Source organism: Alosa alosa, chromosome 12 (assembly GCF_017589495.1).
Source record: "Alosa alosa isolate M-15738 ecotype Scorff River chromosome 12, AALO_Geno_1.1, whole genome shotgun sequence".
Classification (NCBI taxonomy): domain Eukaryota; kingdom Metazoa; phylum Chordata; class Actinopteri; order Clupeiformes; family Clupeidae; genus Alosa; species Alosa alosa.
Genome location: NC_063200.1, coordinates 3,881,984 through 3,901,581, shown reverse-complemented (window position 1 = coordinate 3,901,581; position 19,598 = coordinate 3,881,984). Strand labels below are relative to the sequence as shown.

Below are 19,598 nucleotides of genomic sequence, written 5' to 3'. Positions count from 1 at the left end.
AGAATAAAATGAGTTTTTGTGCTGAAAACTGCACCAATTCGAAATCACGATGGTTACAGAATGTTAAATATGTTCAATATCCCTAACAGAATGCATGTCTTCGCCAAAAATGACAAAATACGATTTTATATTAATAATCCAAATGAACGTCAAACTTTGAAATATAGTCTGAAATGAGATGTTATTATCATTGAGACAACAGGGGTATACAAAAAAATCCGATTGTAGCTTACAGCAGCCGACTATTTAGGTTAAGTTTATAACAGTTGTGGATGGCCACCAAGCATCTTCTGCCTCATGGCTGCGCGCGCATCTAGTTTTGTTGGTAAACGGGAAACCCGTGTATATGATAGGCCTACACCACAATTTGCTGCAGTGCAGAAAGTGAGCTCTCAAACAAATGTCTTGTATTTTGCAAACATGAAACATGGCTATCATCAAAGACAGTCCTTTTTGAAAATGCAAGTGCATTTAGCCTACAAAACAAAATATGTTTGGCTCTTTAAATCATCAAACTCCGGTTCTGAGAATACAAGTGAGGAAGGTATCTCACACAGAATGGGCCCCGTTTTGCTTCTTTTCTGTGATTGGGCACGTATGGGGGCACATTCCTATGTGTGACAAAAAATCTATATATTCACTGGTATCTATGAATGAAAAATCAGTTATTTCAGGCTACAGTAAACATGGGAGAACAGTAAATCTTTCTTGTGAGTGTGCATACCCTTGTGAAAAAAAACTCTTCTTATAGTCTATTTTAGGACAAAATATAAGTGATCTTATTAAACTTGATGGGATAGTGTTTTGGGACTTATTGTAGGAACACTATAGGCTAGAAGATAGGTAAATCTAGAGTTCTCGCAGGAGCACAATTTGAATTTGCTCAGCGACTCTGGCAATGATTTATGATGCTCATTACGTATGTCCCTTGTATTGTGGGGCACCAATCACATCGGTGTATCTGATATAGGCGGGCCAGAGGCGAGCTTAACAGATGACAGTCGTAGTGTTATCCAATTGCATCGAAGTCCGAAATCAGTCAGTAAACATTGGTTGTATAGTGTTATCAAAGTCAAAGTCTGCTTTATTGTCAATTTCTTTACATGTCAAGACATACAAAGAGATCGAAATTACGTTTCCCACTATCCCACGGTGGAGACAAGACATCATTTACCAATTAGGTCCACAGACTAACATAACATTCAAGTAAATGTAACCTGCGTTGTGTTGAACCTGCGCGATTCAACCCAGCACACACCCGGACTCGAACCTGCGAAACAGCAGCTACTCGGATCGGGAGGTGAGCGCGCTAACAATTGAGCCAATAGCCCAGGTTACTGGCTCGCATGTCAGCAGCACTCTTGAGGCGTCGAAGAGTGAGGTTTACCAACGTTCCACAAGCACAGCTAGCTGGCATCCGTTACATAAACAATATAAAAGTAAATAAGAAGGCAAATACAATGAAGAAATAAGAGCAGCAAAATTTGGGTTGAAATTGTGCAATTGTGCATACAGTAGACAGTCAATATAATAGTGCAAAAGTCCAATTGCATGCAGTAAGATTTTCAAATGCATGCTTGGTGCCGCCCCTCGAGTTGGGCCAATACATTCATGACCAGACCCTTAATCTTTCAGATTTGGGTCTGGAATCTCCAGACAACAAGACAGGGATATAGTAGAGATATTACAGACCATAGGTATAATAGTAGTTGTTAAAGTAATTGTCCTTAGTTGTCAAAGCACTAATGGTGCAACAGGTTCGTGCAACCTTGCCTTTTGAAGGGGCTGCGCAAGAGTGTGAGCACTGGTATTACAGTAAATTGAAATATGACGATGAGTCATTATCAGATCTGTAAAAAGGGCTTGGCCTTAGTTTGGCTCCCTATTGGAAATTCTGTGTAAAAACTCTGACTCAAACAAGCAAGTTTGGCTATCCCGTAGTTAGTAGGACGCTTTATTCCTTCTTTATTTTTTTTAATGCATCATTTAGTTTGACTGGAACAGCTAGCTTTCCTGAATAATTCAACTTTAATGCTGACATAGGTAGATATATAGATAGATAGATAGATAGATAGATAGATAGATAGATAGATAGATAGATTACTTAATTCAGCCCCAAAGGGAAATTATGTTGTTAGAGCAGCAATTAATAGCCTAATACAAACATATAGCACACATATACATACATATACAAGTTAAAAAATAAATACAATTGGATATAGTCTTATACTGTAGGTATTGCATGATTGTAACTCAAAGGCAAGTTGTATAATGCTAATCAAAGGTTGTTGATATTTGAGCCCAACTGCCAATAATTGCCTATGAAGCAACATGTTGATTGACTGGAATAGTGTGTGCTCAGTCTGAGCCACTTTATTCCTATTTACGGAGCCAGAACTGCATGGACAACATTGGTAGTGAACTTGAATATGTTCACTAAAATGTTAAACCTTAAACGGTACAATTGACACTGGATGATGAACCCCTCAAACTGGATGATGAACCCCTCAAACAAGCCACTATACTGCCAATAGTTACACCAACACATGCTACTGTATGAGAAGGTTGACCTTTGCCCTTTCCCTCCCATATTTACAGCACCACAAACTTCTCCTTTTTCAAACATCAACTCTTCACTGAAATGAGTCACTGTGGATGTATCCCCTATTCATGACTAACGTGTGTCAGTGGAGAAAGGAATGGTGCGGTTTGGCAGGAGAATCAGACACTGCTGGAAGGGCACTGTTTACTTATCCTTATGGCCTAGCACTGCTTTACCCTCATATCTATCCACTAGATGCACTAGGGGCCCCTCTCTGCCTAACTGGGGGCAGAAGACCCTCTGTATAAGCAAACAAAATATTTATCTTTGCCTTTTTTGTACACAATTCTACACACATTTTGTGGGTAAGAGGCATTCATCTTTGGGGTAATATAAAGCCAAATTTTCCGACAGTGTCTGAAGTGTCTGAACTTTTAATATTTGCCTTGTTTGCAATAACCATTATCAAGTGGTATCGACCCTATCCATGGATGTTCAAATGTTCCCATGTGGAACCTTTTCCTATTTCCAGTCTTGATTTTGTACTGTAATGTCAATTGAGAAAATATTCAATATCATCAACAACAAAAAAAGCAGGTCAAAAGCATATGTAATCGACTAGGCTATTCATTTGAGAAAAGAATGCTGTCATTTTCTGTAGTTGTATGAAACATACTGTAACTATATACAGTCTTGGCATGAAATGCATCACGACAATTTACGACACTTCGACTTATCCACCGGCATATGTGCGACTTCTTGCAATGACGTCAAGTTGCTAAACCCCGCCCATTTTATTTTTGGGTTTTTGATTGGCCAATAAGTGAGATTTCGTCAGATCTGCACGAGAGCGTGTGATTCGAGAAAGGGAATTATCCGTGTGTTGTATGTAGCTAGCAACTAGCTACATTAGTTACTGGAAAAGGCGATAGTAAATTGGAAGGAATAATTACATTATTTTAAATATCACAGTAACAGAACTTAGCACATTCAGTTTTAAAATGGTTGGTGTGAAAGTAATCGGCAATGATTCAGAATTTCAACCTGAATTGACAGGCGCCGGTTCCAGACTCGCTGTGGTCAAGTTCACTATGGCAGGGTAAGGCTGAAAATCTATTAGGCTACCAGGCCCTGAACGATGGCTAAAGTTAGCTTGCATGCTTCGGCTCAGATTTGATTGTTGGCAGCGTTATATATGCGCATTAAATGTGGGGTGAGCTAACTTTCAGACAGGAAGTGTATGTTGACAATTTAACAGCGGGGATAAAAAAAGTCAGTTATGTTAAGAATATCAGGATGTTTCCTATGCTAGCACTACCCACCGACAAAGAGATGTTTTGGTTTATCGCAAAGCTAACCGGCTAGCTTAAGTAGCTCACCTGGTAAGTTAGCTGGGATTGGTAACATTAGGGTTGGTTACCTTTTTGTGGCTATGACATAGCAAAATGGCAAGCTAGTCTGCTAACTAGCTGGTAGCAAGCTAGAAGGATCGAAACGTTTTATGTTTGTTAACTGATTTAAGTCACCCGTCATGTTAATATATCCCTTTTTGGTTGTGCTGTCAACTTTAAGAAAGTTGTACCATTTTTGGTGTCTTACGAACTGGCCAGCTAGTATGTTAACTACCCCTTAGAGCTAACGTTACATAGCTTTAGCCAACTGGTCATTCATAAAGTTTGCAATCACTGAAGTTTTGTTCACTGGTGGTGTACAAATGATCATAAGTAGTCACTACCGGTTGCCAACATGTTATCACTGTTATGATATTTGCTAAAGTAAATAATCACACATGATTACAAAACTAAATGAGTATAGTGTGCATCATCTCAACTTAGTCATGCTAGGCTTGTTTGTTTTGTTCCTGAGTAGTCATTTGTTACTTGAGAACTGGTGTAGTCTCCTTGTCGAAGTTAAGAGTAAAGTTGTTTGAGACGAATGAATTGTAATACATACATACATACATTGTTAAAAAATAAAAGCGCACCTGACACAAGATAAAAACCAAAACACCACCTCTTGACTGATGACAGTCCAGGTTTGACCGTTCTAATCACTGTTCTGCAGCCTATGAGGGAACAGTGAGGATTCCTGATTAAACAAGTTATTTGAAATACTAGTATATTGAGAAGTTTCTTGACTAACTTGAATTAGACTATACTGTAGGCCTTCTAGTTTTATGATCTTACTGTACCTACTTAATGCACTGGTGAGCAAGCTACGTTTTTTTTATAAACTCTGTTTTAAGTAGCATTCTAAGTAATCACTTCGGTCTTTTATCATTAGAATTTCAGACCGAAAACTTGTATTCAAGTATAATGTGTTATGCACCTATCTCTTAACTCTGTCATTCAATGCAAAGAAACACTTTATAGAGAATATTAGCCAGGCCTGTTTATGTGGGCTGTATCACAGGCAATTGGGATTAGCTGCTGTAAAAGAAACCCACCTCTAATTTTAGACCTTCCTTCATGAGGTGTTGGGTTGGTTAAGAATGTTTCAGATGGCCACTGCTTACTATGCTGATTCTTGCAAAATTCCCCCATATGCAAATATGTTTGCCGGTGCTTGAACACATCACAGTACAGCTGCCGACAGGTTATGCTGTCAAGTACCATCTCTACTCAAAAAGCTTTTGGCTGGAAGCCCCTTTTGGACTCCTCAGAGATATGGACATGGATAGATGTGAAATTTGTTGTAAAACGGTGTTAAAAATGTAGAGACAAATGATCATGGCAAAAAAGTCACAGTTGCAATAGTATTGCATTGAATCATGATGATGCACTTATGAATGTTGTCTTGTCATCTGGACATCATGCCAATTGAGCATTCCTAAATTAATTCAGATCTTCATGCCCTCTCACTATATGTTATGCTTATTTCATTTCAGGTGCCGACCTTGTGTCAGAATAGCGCCTGCTTTCAACATGTTAAGCAACAAGTACCCTCAAGTTGTTTTTCTTGAAGTAGATGTACATGTCTGTCAGGTATGTTAGAAGGAGGAGAATTCATTTTTTATTAACTTTTATATTAGGACAGCAATATAATATTTGTATTGGCATAACATGGGTACAGGCCATATTAAAAACGGAACAGGTTGGGCCTAATTATTTGCCGATGGGCTTGTCTGAGTGGATCTTAGGGAACGGTCATTGAAATCCATTCAAGGGTTAGACAGAAAAATATTTTGGGCATATTTTACATTTAGGCTTGTGGTAATTCTAGGACAGGAGAAACTTGGTTCTCAGTGAAATAAAAAAAATATATGTATCAGCATTGGAAATTGGGCCAAATGAGCCAAGTCTAGAATTGTGCATCCTGACTTTATGCCAGATTTCAATAATGTGAACTGCTTTGTCATGCTCTGTGCAATGAATGAACTCAAATGTTACAGGCCACTGCTGCTGCTAACAACATCTCTGCAACGCCCACGTTTCTGTTCTTCCGAAACAAAGTACGTGTTGATCAGTATCAAGGAGCAGACGCAGCAGGACTGGAGGAGAAAATAAAACAGCATGTGGAAAATGATCCAGGGAGTAACGAGGACTCAGACATTCCAAAGGGATATGTGAGTATTTTGATGGTTTATTTAGGAATCCATATGCTCTCCTTGAAGCAGTTAGTGGTCGTCGATAGTTGGTTGTTTTGGTTTTGTACAGTTCAGCTGCATATCGGACAGGAACCCATCATATGAATAAGTACTGATTCAACACATCAGCAGAAGTGGCAGCTTAGTGCACAGTGCTGGTATTTCACAGATGCTCTACATTTTAATATCAGTGATGAGCTGGGCCAGACAACCCTGGGTTATTGGTGTATTTATACTACATGAACTTTCCAGAATAATGGTCAACACAATGACGAGCAGAAGTAGTGGTGAAAGTGTGCCATTTTTATATTGTTTGCTGAGGTTCAGCGGGAAGTTCCAGTAGCACACTTATGGCTCAAGTAAACAAGTTCCAGTAGCACACTTATGGCTCAAGTTGAGCTGGGTTCAACATTTAACTGAAATTCAACTCCTATTGTGTCACTTATCAGCATGGTCTCTGACATTTCAGTCTGAAATTACACTAGGGTGTTGGCAGCTGCACTTGAGTAATTGGTTGTTATTTAGTAACCAGATAGAATTCCATCAAATCATTCCTGTACATCACTGCTTTAGATACTGTTTTAGATTCCATCAAATCATTCCTGTACAGCACTGCTTTAGATACTGTTTTAGATTCCATCAAATCATTCCTGTACAGCACTGCTCTAGATACTGTTTTAGATTCATGCTATCCTAGATAATTACAGATGACAAACCTGCAAGTGTATTTGTTTTTTCTTTCCAAAATTTTCCACTGTAGTTCACCTGGATTATTTTAGATAAACCAAATATGTACCTGTTAGGTTTCAAAATTTTCCACTGTAGTTCACCTGGATTATTTTCTAACCAATATGTACCTGTTAGGTCTCAAGTGCTCATTTAGCTGTGCATGTCATACAAGTGCACGAGTTAAAATTAATTGCTTGTTTCAGATGGACCTCATGCCATTTGTAAGCAAAACTGGATGCGAGTGCCTAAATGAGAGTGATGACTACGGCTTTGACAATTGCTTAATCAAGGACGCGTCCTTCTTGGAGTCTGACTGTGACGAGCAGGTCTGTATAATTTGTCCTTCTCCGCTTTTGAATAAAGGTACGGCAGTCATTGTCTTTACTGTTTTCCATGTTTTTATTTCCATTTATTAAATATTATATTATACATGCTTGTCATGTTAAACCGCACACCTCAGATCAGGTCTGGTAGTCCTGTCTAGATTTGTTCAAGGTACTAAAGCAAGGCATGGGTAGGGTGTACACACATTGATAAAAAGCTATATATTTCCTATTCTGTATATGAGATCTGGTAAATTAGAAAAATGACAGTCTGAATGTAGAAGAGGTATGGGCATTATCACAGAGTTTATTACATTGCCTCAGAGTAACAAATTCTTTTTGTGTTCTGTTATTTGCAGCTCCTCATCACAATGGCCTTCAGTCAGCCCGTGAAGCTGTTCTCCATGAAGCTCCAGTGCAGTGATGACGGTGAAGTACCTTTCTGTCTTTTCTTTGGTCTTCCTTTGTCAGCACTCAGATAGAATGAAGCGATGGAGATTCTGAACAGTTCTGTTAACATATTGTTGCTATTGACTGACATTTTGCAAAGCAGTGTCACATTGAACTATGGATGTATTTTGGATGTAGGGAGGCCATGTTGAAGTTACTACCATAATCATTATAGTTCTGAACTAATTCGATTTTTTTTTCTCCACAAATGTTCTCTTCTCTATAGCAAATGCCCCAAAGTGTGTAAAGATCTTCATCAATCTGCCGCGCTCGATGGACTTTGATGACGCTGAACGGAGTGAAGCTACACAGAAACTGGAGCTCAGTGAGGACGACTACAAGGAAGACGGACTCATCCCACTGCGATACGTCAAGTTCCAGAACGTCAACAGTGTCACTGTACGTACCTACACCGAAATGTTGTGTCAACATAACCTCAGCAGAGATCTACATGCCACTCTACACGTCAAGCAAACAGAACAAATAATAACATAATAGTAGTCTATTATATTTTTCCATCAGGAAATAGCTACTGAACTCTCTGAATTCTTTGGCAAGATGATATGTACTGTAATTTGTAATGAGCCTGGTTGAATTTCAGTACAACTTTTGTCATTTTCGAAAGACAAGGCTGAAGATTGTTGGCACAAGGATAACCTTCCCTTGCAATTCCTCTTTAAACTTTAAACACACTATTTCCGGCCTGCAGGCATGATTGAATGGTTTACTACATTTTAAAAGTGCCTTAGAACCATTGTCATGTTATTTCTTACATTTTAAAAACTAGAATAAAGAATTAAGATCTATAGCCTGTATAAGGGTTTCTCTTAGATAGATAGATAGATACTTTATTGATCCCCAGGGGAAATTCAAGGTCTCTCATACAACACAAACACATTCTTTAACAGCAATTAAAGTATATAATATAAAAAAACACAACTAAGCAGTAAGGACAGTAGAAGATAAAGAATATGCTAAATATACTAAAATACAAATTATACTAACACTTAATACAATATATAAAAAAACTAAAATACAAATTACAAAAATACAAATTATACTAACACTTAATCTAAATCAATTCTAAAAACAGTATCCACATAGTGGTGATTTAATAAATCAGAGGCGCTTGCAATGACTGAGGCATCTTGACCATCTCTTCACCGCCACTGATATTATTCTCACACTGGTTTCAGTTTGACAACATCTCTTGAAATATGAAATGTTTATATTGCCTAACTGATTATTATTGTGATATACCATACTTGCTTTGTAGAGCCTACTGACATTTACATGTCATTTACCAAGAACGTTAGACAAATGAGGCAGCAGACACCTCAGTTGTGGAGTCACTAATGAATCCGCTGGCTTCATATTTTGAGTTTGAACATTAATTATTGTCCAAACTTTAATCATTACATAGATGTTGCCATTTCTGCTTCAGGATGGTGGAAGGTGTTCTGTCTCAGATGGATTTTCATAAAATGAGGTACCAGATTAGATAAATGCCAGGCATATGGATTTGTCTGTCTGGTGCCTGAAGTAAGGCTTATTCTAGTTTGAACAGCCAGGCTTATAGCCAGGTAGGACAATCTGCAGTTCTACTTCTTGGTTATAAAATAACCAGGAACAACATTTTAAGCAACAGGTGTACAAAATACATTACATAGAGATGGAAAGTGTGCAGTGAGAAGATACTATATTAGACAAATGTTTCTGATAACAGTTTGTCTCTCCCTGTGTCCTTTATGTAATTGCAGCTATTCATAAAGTCAAACCAAGGGGATGAGGAGACGACGAAAATTAACTACCTGACTTTTATTGGAACCCCTGTACAAGCAACAAACATGAACGACTTCAAACGGGTATGGAATATTTTTTGTGTACCTTTTTTTTTGTGTACCTTTCGTGTCAACCAATAGAACTTATGTTATCACAAGGCCAAATGTGTGAAATTCATGGGATTATTGAGAACATCAACAGGGTTCCCACAGGTCATGGAATTTCTGGAATGTCATGGAATTTTGATAGTCTCCAGACATGGAAAGTCAAGGAATGTTATCATATTCGGGGCAAAGTCATGGAATATCAGGGAATTTTGTTGTAGCCGTTTAAAATGTACTTGCCAAAATACATTAAGCCTAATACAAATATATTTCCACACAGAATTGGTGGATATCTGGTTATTAGCTTTACTTGCTTTAGTGGTTGTGGTTAGCCCAAATATTTTTATTCAATGCCCATTTATTCATCTTCCGCTCTAAATAAGTCAAAGATTCTTGAACATTATTCTTGATTATCTGCTCTGAAATCTTTGGTCAGGATATTGCACCATTCATTATAGGTCATGGAAATTCAGTTTTTTTTTTTTTCAGGGAAGGTCATGGAATTTTATATTACATTATTGTTTAATCAATCAATTTTTATTTACAGCAAAATCCCCATGCAGTATGGTCTCAATACACTTTAAAAAATAAAAAAATAATAAAATTATCCAATAATCGAAACAAAGTCTCTAATTGGCTAATATCTGTGGTTGGAAGTGAGGAGCCAGCAGGCCCCTGGGTAGGCTATGGTGTAACTCCCAATGGTCCACCAATAGGTGTTCATGAAAAAAACAACCTGGCAACCCTCTGGCACCCCTTAGAGCCATGCCAGCAGAGGTCTGGCAACACAGATCAGTCCCAGTCCTAGTCCTAGCGATCTCTTCGACCCTCCCTTAATATAGTAGCCTGGCTCCGCCTATCTACGTACTTCCACTTAATTTCTTTTCCCTACAATTCTCTGCGAAGTCAGAGAGTCTGGTATTCAGGCTATTAATGTAGTAGGGTGGGCCACCTCATATTGGCATTTAGTATAGTATGAGAGGCAGCCATTTCCCTTTGGAGAGTCATAGAATAGAATCGATGATCACTATGTTTTTCACATATTATGAACATGTAAGCAAACAGTCACTAGAATGATTTGTAGATGGTCCTTCCTGACGTTTCTCACACATCTGCAACCTTTCTCGTCTGCAGGTTGTGGGGAAGAAGGGAGAGAGCCACTGAAGAGACGACGCGGACATGCTGCTGTAATCCCATCTGCCAAAGCTGCTGGTTATCTCGGCTGTAATACAAATAGACCGGCGCCTCTCTTTATTTCTCTCCGTCTCCGTCTCCGTCTCTCTCTAGCTCTCAAAGAGAGTGGAATCACTGCTGGGGCTGAGGCAGCTCCCTTCAGATATTTTTATTGTAATCCAAAACTAACATGTAAATAAAAGGAATCCTTTTTCAAAGGCAGTCACCTTGCTGTTTTAGCTCTTTCTCTGTAATGGTCTAGTATGGAAAGTATTTGTGGTGTTTTCATACCATTTTATTATATTTGTTGACACTTGCGCTGGCAAAATGCAACACAATGCTATTTGCAGTGGCCCTGTTAATAATTTCTGGCATGGACTTAAGTAAAACAAAATAATAGTCTTTGAGAAGACACATATTTAGTCAGACTTTTGTCTGTATTGACATATTTTGATATTTTCGTGCTATGCTTTGTTGACTTCGTTGGCATTTTTCGACAATGTCGTGTGTGACCACTTGATGTCAGCAAAAGCTCATTGATAGAACCATGCCGCCAGATTCATTCCCTCTCCGCTCGTGCGACACACAATCTCCTGAATCATATTTCGGAGTACTAGAGTAGCCTAATGCCCTTGACCTTGGCTCTGTGACCTTGGGGTGGGTAACACTGATTTTTGGAATCGTCAAACTTAATGTTGACTTTATAGATCATATTCTACTTCAATATTGCAAAAGAAGGTAATGTGGGCTAAATATTTTCGCCCTGATTTATTTACACATACTTTGTGTTTTATACTTTGGTCTTTTTTCATCATATGATAACTTTCCTAATGCGTGTAGAAGTACGTGTCTAAATTTGTAGTGCACTTTCTGCGCAGTGCAGCCTAACACTTTTGTAGCTACGTCAGACATGAAGCCTGAAATACGATCAATCGGAAGACCATCATAAAATACTAATTCAAGATTTACAGGTTAGTAATCTAGTCTACGTGCAACATCTATGCTATTTGATTGGAAAAAACTCAGCTATTTTGCATAGATCAACGTCGGCTCTTCATTCTGACCATAAAACGCATGGCGGTGTTGCTGCACCGGCTACACAAACCCATACATAAAATAGTTCTAGTCTTATTTAAATTTAGGCCTGCCTTTGTTTTTGGCTGAAGTGTCCTGTGTAGGGTATGCTGATTAGGTGTCAGACAAAATAATTATTGATAGCTTAACTGGATTTATTCGGAGCCATTTTTACTAACCAGACATATGGCACTTAAAATGCTATCGGGATGATGACCATAAGTAGGCTACCCTTCGTTATTTGAACTTTGGCTGTGTCAGGCCACAGTCACGCACAGGCTACGGTAAAACACAACCGCGCAGTGCATTGTCCTTTCCGCTTGGTCATGAAGGGGTCCCGCGGATCTAGAGAGTGGGCCAACTGGAAATGATAAAATGTGATTCTGCAAATCCTTCCCTGTTTTTGGTTTGGCTGTAACAAATGTGGGCACATATTCAACCTTAGGCTACTGTAAGAAGTTTGGCCTGCCTTTCATCGTCATATTTTTTGGCCTAGTTAGCCAACACTACTGGGGCCACACCAAGGCGCTTACACACACTGGGAAGATCATTGATAGATAGATCATGTTAGATCATTTGATTCAGTTAAAATCACCACCTCAATGATCCTATGAGCATTTAATGATATTTGAGCACCTGTGTCTAATTGAATGATTTGTGTATTTAACACAACCTTAGCAATGCACATACAGTGACAACCACTCCAACTGCTATAGCCTACTTTTACAGATATAATTTTGCAGATAGAAGTAGAATTTGATAATTATATTTGAAGCATAAAAAAGACCTATAGGCCTAAAATAGATGGATGAATGTAAAGTGTTGATTTTAATAATTCAATAATAATTCAATCATTTAATTGAACTGTATTCTCATTTTTTGGAGGGTGGGGGTATAGAAATACCATTGATAGAGATCTAAATAAATCTACTAAAATTAAAATAGTCACACACCCTATATGCAAATTCGTATTTTCTCTTCTGAAAATACTGTCCAATAATGTTTCTGTGGAACCATTTAAATTAGGACAGCTGAATTGTCCTCAGAGGCCACTGTGTATCTCAAGGCCAATAAATGTAGCCTATTTGTAAATGTATCCTGGGTTGTTTGTATTTGAACAGTAGTCTATAAGTTTAAAAAAATATATACTGTAGTTTGGTTAATGTGTTCTTACAGAAGTTAAAACTGAACGTTTTTTGTTGCATGATATTTTTTTCACAGCACAACTTTATCTTATTCGCTGAATACTTATTAGAATTACTGTCAACATGTAAAGCTATGACCTAACGTGATCGCACACCAGATTATTTTCACATGATGCCCAATCTTTCTCTCAAGCTTCCAGAGACGGAACAGATCATCCCTCCGATCCCAGAGCATTTTCTCATGTAACTTTCACATCAGGGACCAGCATTTTCCTTCACTGGATTCAGGATGAAATATGCATGACTGACATGTCGGCTGCAGCCAGAGTCACATGTTTAACAATCCCTGTATCCTCTGGTGCTTTTTGTCCCTGGCTGCTCCCGTTACACAGTGTCTCGGTCCTGCTGCATCTGCCTCGGCCCGAGCAGTAGCTCCTTGGCTGCGTCGCCCCGCTCCCTGGCTCGCTCCGCACCACCCCGCTCCTCCTGCCATTCTTCTCTCCCGACGCAGGACTGTGGTTGCCCAGGGAACACAGGCGATCTGGCAGCCACGGCCTCCTCTTTCACATCAGCGCGTCTCCTGCTGCCGCGGCAACCAACTGGACGCCGTCCACGAGATATCAGACCTCAAACAACCGTCTTCCTTGGTGGAGACAGTTGGAATGTGCCAGTGTGCCTCGGTCAGACAGCCTTTTAAAAGACACCCCCTTCGTCCACCCCCATACAGCGTCCCCCTACCACTTCCTTCTGCTTTATAAACCCTTTATCACATTAAACTCCACTAAACATGTGACACACTGTGTCACTCTGGCACCCGGGGCCTGCGAGAGCCTTGAATGGGGCCTGTTTACACAGAGCAGAGCTTCTTGGCAACATCCTCTCGATCAGTAGAAATGGATGTGTGATGTGGGATCTGACTCATGCTTGTCGCTCTTTTTTTCCGACCAACTTCTGCAGTTTGTGTGGCCGTCACGGGTAATTCTCTGGAGTGCACTGTAGTAACCTCCCTCTGCAATGACTTGCATAGCAGAGCAGCTTTTGGTTTGCTAAACAGGAGCTAACGGAGGCAGCACACTGAGCTGTGGGAGAGGGTTAGAGGTGGCCCATGTGCTGGGATTGTGTGTATACGTGTCCAGGCTACCTGCCTAGAGCTTCCTGTCGCCTGTGCATTCCTCTCCAACGTTGGAGCAGATGATGTTTATGGCAGGGCTCAGACCCTGATTGCTCATATGGTGCTAAGTGTTGGGTGCAGACAGTTGGTGGACTGTGGGCATATGGGCATGTCAGTGATTGACTCATGCCGTGGTTACGCCATCACTCTGCTGGAGGATTTGTTGGCAATGCCAAATTTCTCGGTGGCCACAAATGTTCAGTTTTATTCTTGTTTTTCGATAAAACATTTAATTAGTTGTGGTGTTTTTTTTTTTTTTTTGGCTTGTTTTTATTTAGTGCTTTTATTTTAAGATTACTGCATTTCATGGAAAGCTTCAGTGAATATTTGCATGTTTCAGTAAAGATTCCCCACTACTGGAGCCATATATCAGTAGTCTTTGTAGTGTTCACAGCGTAAAAAAGTAACATTTAAAACCAAATATATCAGGATAATCATCAAAGAGAAAGCATAGAGTTTCTTGTTTTGTGATGTGCATTTAGTTCAGCTGATGATATCTTCACGTTTGAATGATTTGTCTCAAAAGATGCTTTAGTGTAGTTGATTACAATTTGCATTGCAAGGGCTGAATCTGCCATTGATGCTTAAAAGGCAAAACGATCTTAAAATGTGACCTTCTCTGTTAAAAAATGATTGGCTTAGAATCTTTTTTTCCAGATAGCAGAGCTGTGTCACAATTGGACTGGTGTGCTATCTGTTGCTCGTGAGCTGAATATGGGCCCAGGAGGAAGAGGCATTGTCTCGTTTATGTACGCTTTGTTCCAAGCATGAAGACAGGGAACAACAATTAGATATGGGAGGCGAGGCGCATTGTGTGTCGAATCTAGGGACCAGATCAGTGCTTTAGTTACAGCATGCTATTAAAATCTACATAGCTGAACAAAACTATCAAGTTATGGGGTGAGGAGGGATTACCAATCCACAGAGAATACAACTTAATTCATTTTTAAGGGCTAGGTAATGCATCCTCTGACTACACATGTAAATGCTGCACACTGAGTGAAAGGCTTTGTCTGTATTCCTGGTGCTGAAGAAAGAAATTACAGATGATCATACAAGAGTGATAAGTCACCGAGGCTCCTGACGAGGGTTGAAATAACACCTGGGTGATTTCCTTATCGCGGGCTGAGCTTGTGTTGTCAGAGGCGGCTCCGCTGGGGGCTTGGGGGGGAGGGTCAGCGAGACGATGGCAGGGGGATGGATGGGGCCTGAACAGCGGCAGATACGCCAGGCTGGGTCACATCTTTTATCGGAGTCTGCTAGACCCAGTGGTCTTTCAATCGGTCAGGACCTGAATGTAGGTCGCATCGCTGCAGTTCCTATCAGGAGAGAGGGAGAGAGCGAGAGAGAGAAAGCGTGAGATGGAGAGAGAGAGAGAGAGCACTGGGGTGAGAGAGAGAGAGAGAGAGACCTTCTCTGATAATTAGTCTCTGTGTGATGCTCACTCCGGCTGGCAGGGTGGAGGTGGGACATGTTCCACTGGATACCTACAGAGGAGAGTTTGTGCTGCAGCTCGCAAGCCAAACATCATTAATTAGAGACATGGGGGAGTGAAAGATAGGGAGTGAGGAGAAGGAGAGAGAGAGAGAGAGAGAGAGATAATGAAAGTGTGCACAAGTTTGCTATGTGTTTGTGGGGGGGGGTGTTTGTGAAGTAAAGTGTGTGAGTGAGACAGTGCTATGGGATAGGAATATGAACTAGTCTGTGCAAATAACCATATCTCTCTTGTTTTTAGGAATCCCAACTCTGAGATGCTATCGGGGGACAACTAGGGCAGCACCTCTGAGAGGATTATCCAGCCTCCGGTGGCTGATGAAAAAAAACCTCCAAGAAGGAATATTTCCTCCCCCTTCCTCAGTGCAGAGAGAGAAGAAAACTCACTCAGCCTCGATCAGGGTGTTTTGGGCAGCTCAGCTTATGAACCCGTGTTTACTGTCAGTACATGTGCATAATGATGCCCATATTTACAGTTAAGTCTCAGTCCAGATCCTGTTTTGCTGAACCTGTTATGAGAAAGACTTAATAGCCCTCAGAGCCCACAGTGATATGGCCACAGATTAACCAGTGGCATTACAGTAAGAGGATAGTCCGGCAGTGAGGTGAGTAAAGCAGGAGGGACCCCCCCCCCCAACACACACACACACACACACACCTCCCTGCATTTCAGGCCCTGACCATATTAGCAGAGACAGTCCAGTGTCCAGTTCTCACAATCCGACGCGCCAAAACACGGCTTAGTCCTGGCACCAGCTGCTTCCCCTCCCCACAGCAATATCAATCAGAACACTTTCTTTTATTAGGCCAGTGTTTTGGAAAATAAAAAAATAATTTCAGCGGGCACTTGCATTTAGCAATCAGCTGTAAAAGACTGGATGGTTTTCAAACAAAAGGGCTTTTGGGGGTAGGGGAGTAGGGGTTGGACTCACTGATATTGCGCAGAGACAGCTGGCTCTGAGCAGTCTCTTTTGTAACACAGCCTTGACGACGATGCGCATTTGAGAAGGCCATGTCAACCAATATTTACCACAGATTGGCAGTTGGAAATGTGAGAGGGTGGATGCCGGGAGCATCAGTGTGCCTTTTTTTGAAAATGACCATTAACGGCATCATGTTGCATATTATTCATCCACTCTCTCCTCCGTAGGCTGATATGCATGAGGAAGATGGCTTGAGTATTTCTGCTTGGTAGAAAAAACGACAAAATGTCTATATTCAAGGTACAGTTGGGCGAGGAGAAACGGATCTGTTACAGCAAACAGACGCCAAAGAAGCCCCAGTGAGTTGCCTGCAACATATGGTATTTAATTTGTCGCTTAAATGTGAGATAAACACTCTTTGCTTGTCTCTCATATAGGCACAGTGCACATGTGTTGTCAAGGCAATTTTGTGGAAAGCATTTCAAAAGACAGGGAATAGTAACACTTTCACCTGGCAAATGGAGTGACAACAGAAGCCTTGGACATCCTTCAGTAATCAACTGAAAATTGGGGATTCTAAAAATGGCTTCATGATCCTTCTCTTGCTTGTTTCCGATATGAAGGAGAGAGAGATGCAGACAACTTTATTTTCAGCGCATAAATTCCAAGGACAATGCCATCGAGACCGCAGTATGGCTGCGTAGCGTTTCATGGGATTTTTCATGGATTGTGATAAGCCAATCTCTAATGTAAATTCGGAGGCCAATCCTCTGTCACAGCTTTGTGGCCAACATTATGCTCAGGCATGTATTTTTGCACGGCTTGACCTTACAAATAATCATTCCCCCCCCCCAAAAGATATTCATGGCAGATTAGGAGGTAGCATATTCAGAGAGCAGACAAGCTAGCAAAACAGCTGCAAGAGAACAGAGAAGTCCTGCTGCACCTCCAACAAATCTCTGCAGCTGAAGAAGAAGATGCCAGTCTTGAGTAGATAGCCCCCTGGGCAGAAAGAGTGCCATGTCATAATTTATGACTTAAGAACCATTAATTTTTCAATACACAATGTGGGACTCTGCTTCATGTTTACGGCAATCATTTCCTTAGTGAATGATTTATGGATCTTCACTGAATCTTTCATGGAACAAACAGTAACATTAATGTTGTGCTTGGAACCTGGTTTTTCTTCCTTCACACCCATGCCTGGATGGTTTATTTTCACAGTGAAATCTAAACAGCCCCACACACACTACCTAGGTGTGTCTGTGTGTTAAGCGCACGTTTTATGTGACATGTTAACAGTGAATGGAGGACTGATAAAGTTTTTACTCATAAGGCTGAACTCTGCATGCAGATGGAGGTGGGTGGGGGCGGATAAAAGCAGAGGAGAAGTTCACAGTAGCTCACGTTATACGGCCAACTATAAAACAATTAAAGCAAAATTACATTTATGTTAATGGAACCTTTTTATTTGTTATTTGATGACACGCTGGTTGCGCTTTCCTGTGACACCCTCTCTCCATTCACAGGTGATTGGGGCTCCGGCTCTAATGCAAACTTATAATAATCATATTGGTTACTGCGGTTATTTATCCATTTATTTATTAATATGTATTCATGTATTTTTGGTCTAAAGCACTATCGCCCTTGGAGGCCTATTGTGTTAAGCCTGGCAGCAGGGGGTCTGCTGGTGCCATCACTTCTAAAGCCTCTGCAGCACAGTGTCGGGCGAAAAAAACATTATTTATGACTCTCTTCAAACCATAAATCCGTGCCTTTTAAGAGCATCTCTGCACGTTCATTTGGTACCTTTTCTGAGCCAAATGGAAAATCAAATGAAAGCGGGAGTCCTAATAATTGGCCAGAGCTCCCTCACTGAGAACCCTGTGTTGTATCTTGTTGGAGGGCACAAATCTAATTGATTTTTAAGACATTCCCCCGCTGCTTTTAAGGTTCTGTTTTTCCTGCAAATGAAATATAATTTGGGATGAATAATGAATCTTCCCCAAAGGCTTCCAAATAGCGTTCAAGAAGAGAGAGAGAGAGAGTGTGTGTGTGTGTGTGTTTGAGAAAGAGAGAGAGAGAGAGTGAGATAGAGGGCATGAGAAAAAAGGACAAAGTGTTTTCTTTCACAACACCGGAAATTGGCACGACATTCAACAGAACACACAGACGCCACAGTGAGCAGTGCTATCATACACTGACAGTGTTAAAAGGGGGGCCAACCGAGAATATTCCACGGGGGGCGCAGTACAAAGAGGGCACAGAAGCCAAGGAAACAGACGGAATGGCTTCCTCACCCTCCACACCTGTTTAAAGGAACACACATTGCTAATTTAGATTGACAGAGCCACCTAGCCTCCTAGTGCCCTGCATGTGAATTCAAGTTTGTTTGGCTAACCTTTGAAAGATTCGGAAGTAGCATGGATGGTAAATCATATTTATATTTGAGCAAGCAAATAGGCTAAATGCATCCATAGGCAAGCAGGAGCCACACAAAACAAGTGTTAGAGTGAGGATCTACAAAGGAACCACAAGATCACTTATATGAACAAGAGGTTTTTGTTCATTTCTTTTTTCCAACTGATGTGTCTTCAAAGCCTGGAGCCACTTTCTAACCTCACGCTCTGTGTTGACAGAGTGACATTGGGTGCAATCGACCCTGTGCATCGTGTTCTGTTTCAGCTGTGGGCGGAGAGCGTGCCGCACACCGACCAAGCCGAGCAGCGCACGTTACCATGGCTGCACTGGTCCAGGTTAGGAGCTTATCTTTTTTCCTGAAGGAGATTACGCGCCTCTCGACAAAACGGAACATTTGTGAGCTATCTCCTGCATTCCTCACTCACTTCACTCCGAATGGCACCGCCGTGTCCCTGGACATTTGTGCATATCGCCTCAATATGCATAACAAGTCTGGCCCAATAATGGACATGATGGAATATTAAGTGGTGTTCTGGTCTCAAGGAGCACCATGTGTTCAAGTGCATGCAGCCTCTGTATGAGACAGGGGATATGAGGGAAGAGGGGAGAGACAGAGGTGGAGAATGAGAGAAGGAGAGAGAGAGAGAGTTCAAGTGGAACTCAAGGGTGCTAATGATGAGT

General features: G+C 40.8%; 1 protein-coding gene across 2 annotated transcripts; it reads left to right on the top strand.

Moving 5' to 3' along the window:
* The first annotated feature begins 3,393 nt into the window (after window positions 1-3,393).
* On the top strand, window positions 3,394-10,911 carry txnl1 (thioredoxin-like 1). 2 transcript variants are annotated; one of them, XM_048259805.1, is made up of 8 exons: window positions 3,394-3,641; window positions 5,430-5,526; window positions 5,934-6,107; window positions 7,061-7,183; window positions 7,540-7,609; window positions 7,857-8,029; window positions 9,391-9,495; window positions 10,651-10,911. In XM_048259805.1, exons 1-8 carry the CDS (start codon window positions 3,544-3,546, stop codon window positions 10,678-10,680), a joined length of 870 nt encoding a protein of 289 aa, XP_048115762.1. In that variant the 5' UTR covers window positions 3,394-3,543; the 3' UTR covers window positions 10,681-10,911. The 2 variants fall into 2 exon arrangements, with proteins under 2 accessions (XP_048115762.1, XP_048115763.1); XM_048259806.1 differs by lacking the exon at window positions 3,394-3,641 and adding an exon at window positions 3,815-3,924.
* The last annotated feature ends 8,687 nt before the right edge of the window (window positions 10,912-19,598 follow it).

What these genes read in the sequence shown, in the direction of transcription:
- txnl1 (XM_048259805.1), top strand. Translation starts at nt 3,544, where the DNA reads ATGGTTGGTGTGAAAGTAATCGGCAATGATTCAGAATTTCAACCTGAA. An exon ending in GTCAAGTTCACTATGGCAGG is followed by an intron (nt 3,642 to 5,429) that starts GTAAGGCTGAAA and finishes ATTTCATTTCAG; the next exon opens with GTGCCGACCTTGTGTCAGAA. An exon ending in TAGATGTACATGTCTGTCAG is followed by an intron (nt 5,527 to 5,933) that starts GTATGTTAGAAG and finishes CAAATGTTACAG; the next exon opens with GCCACTGCTGCTGCTAACAA.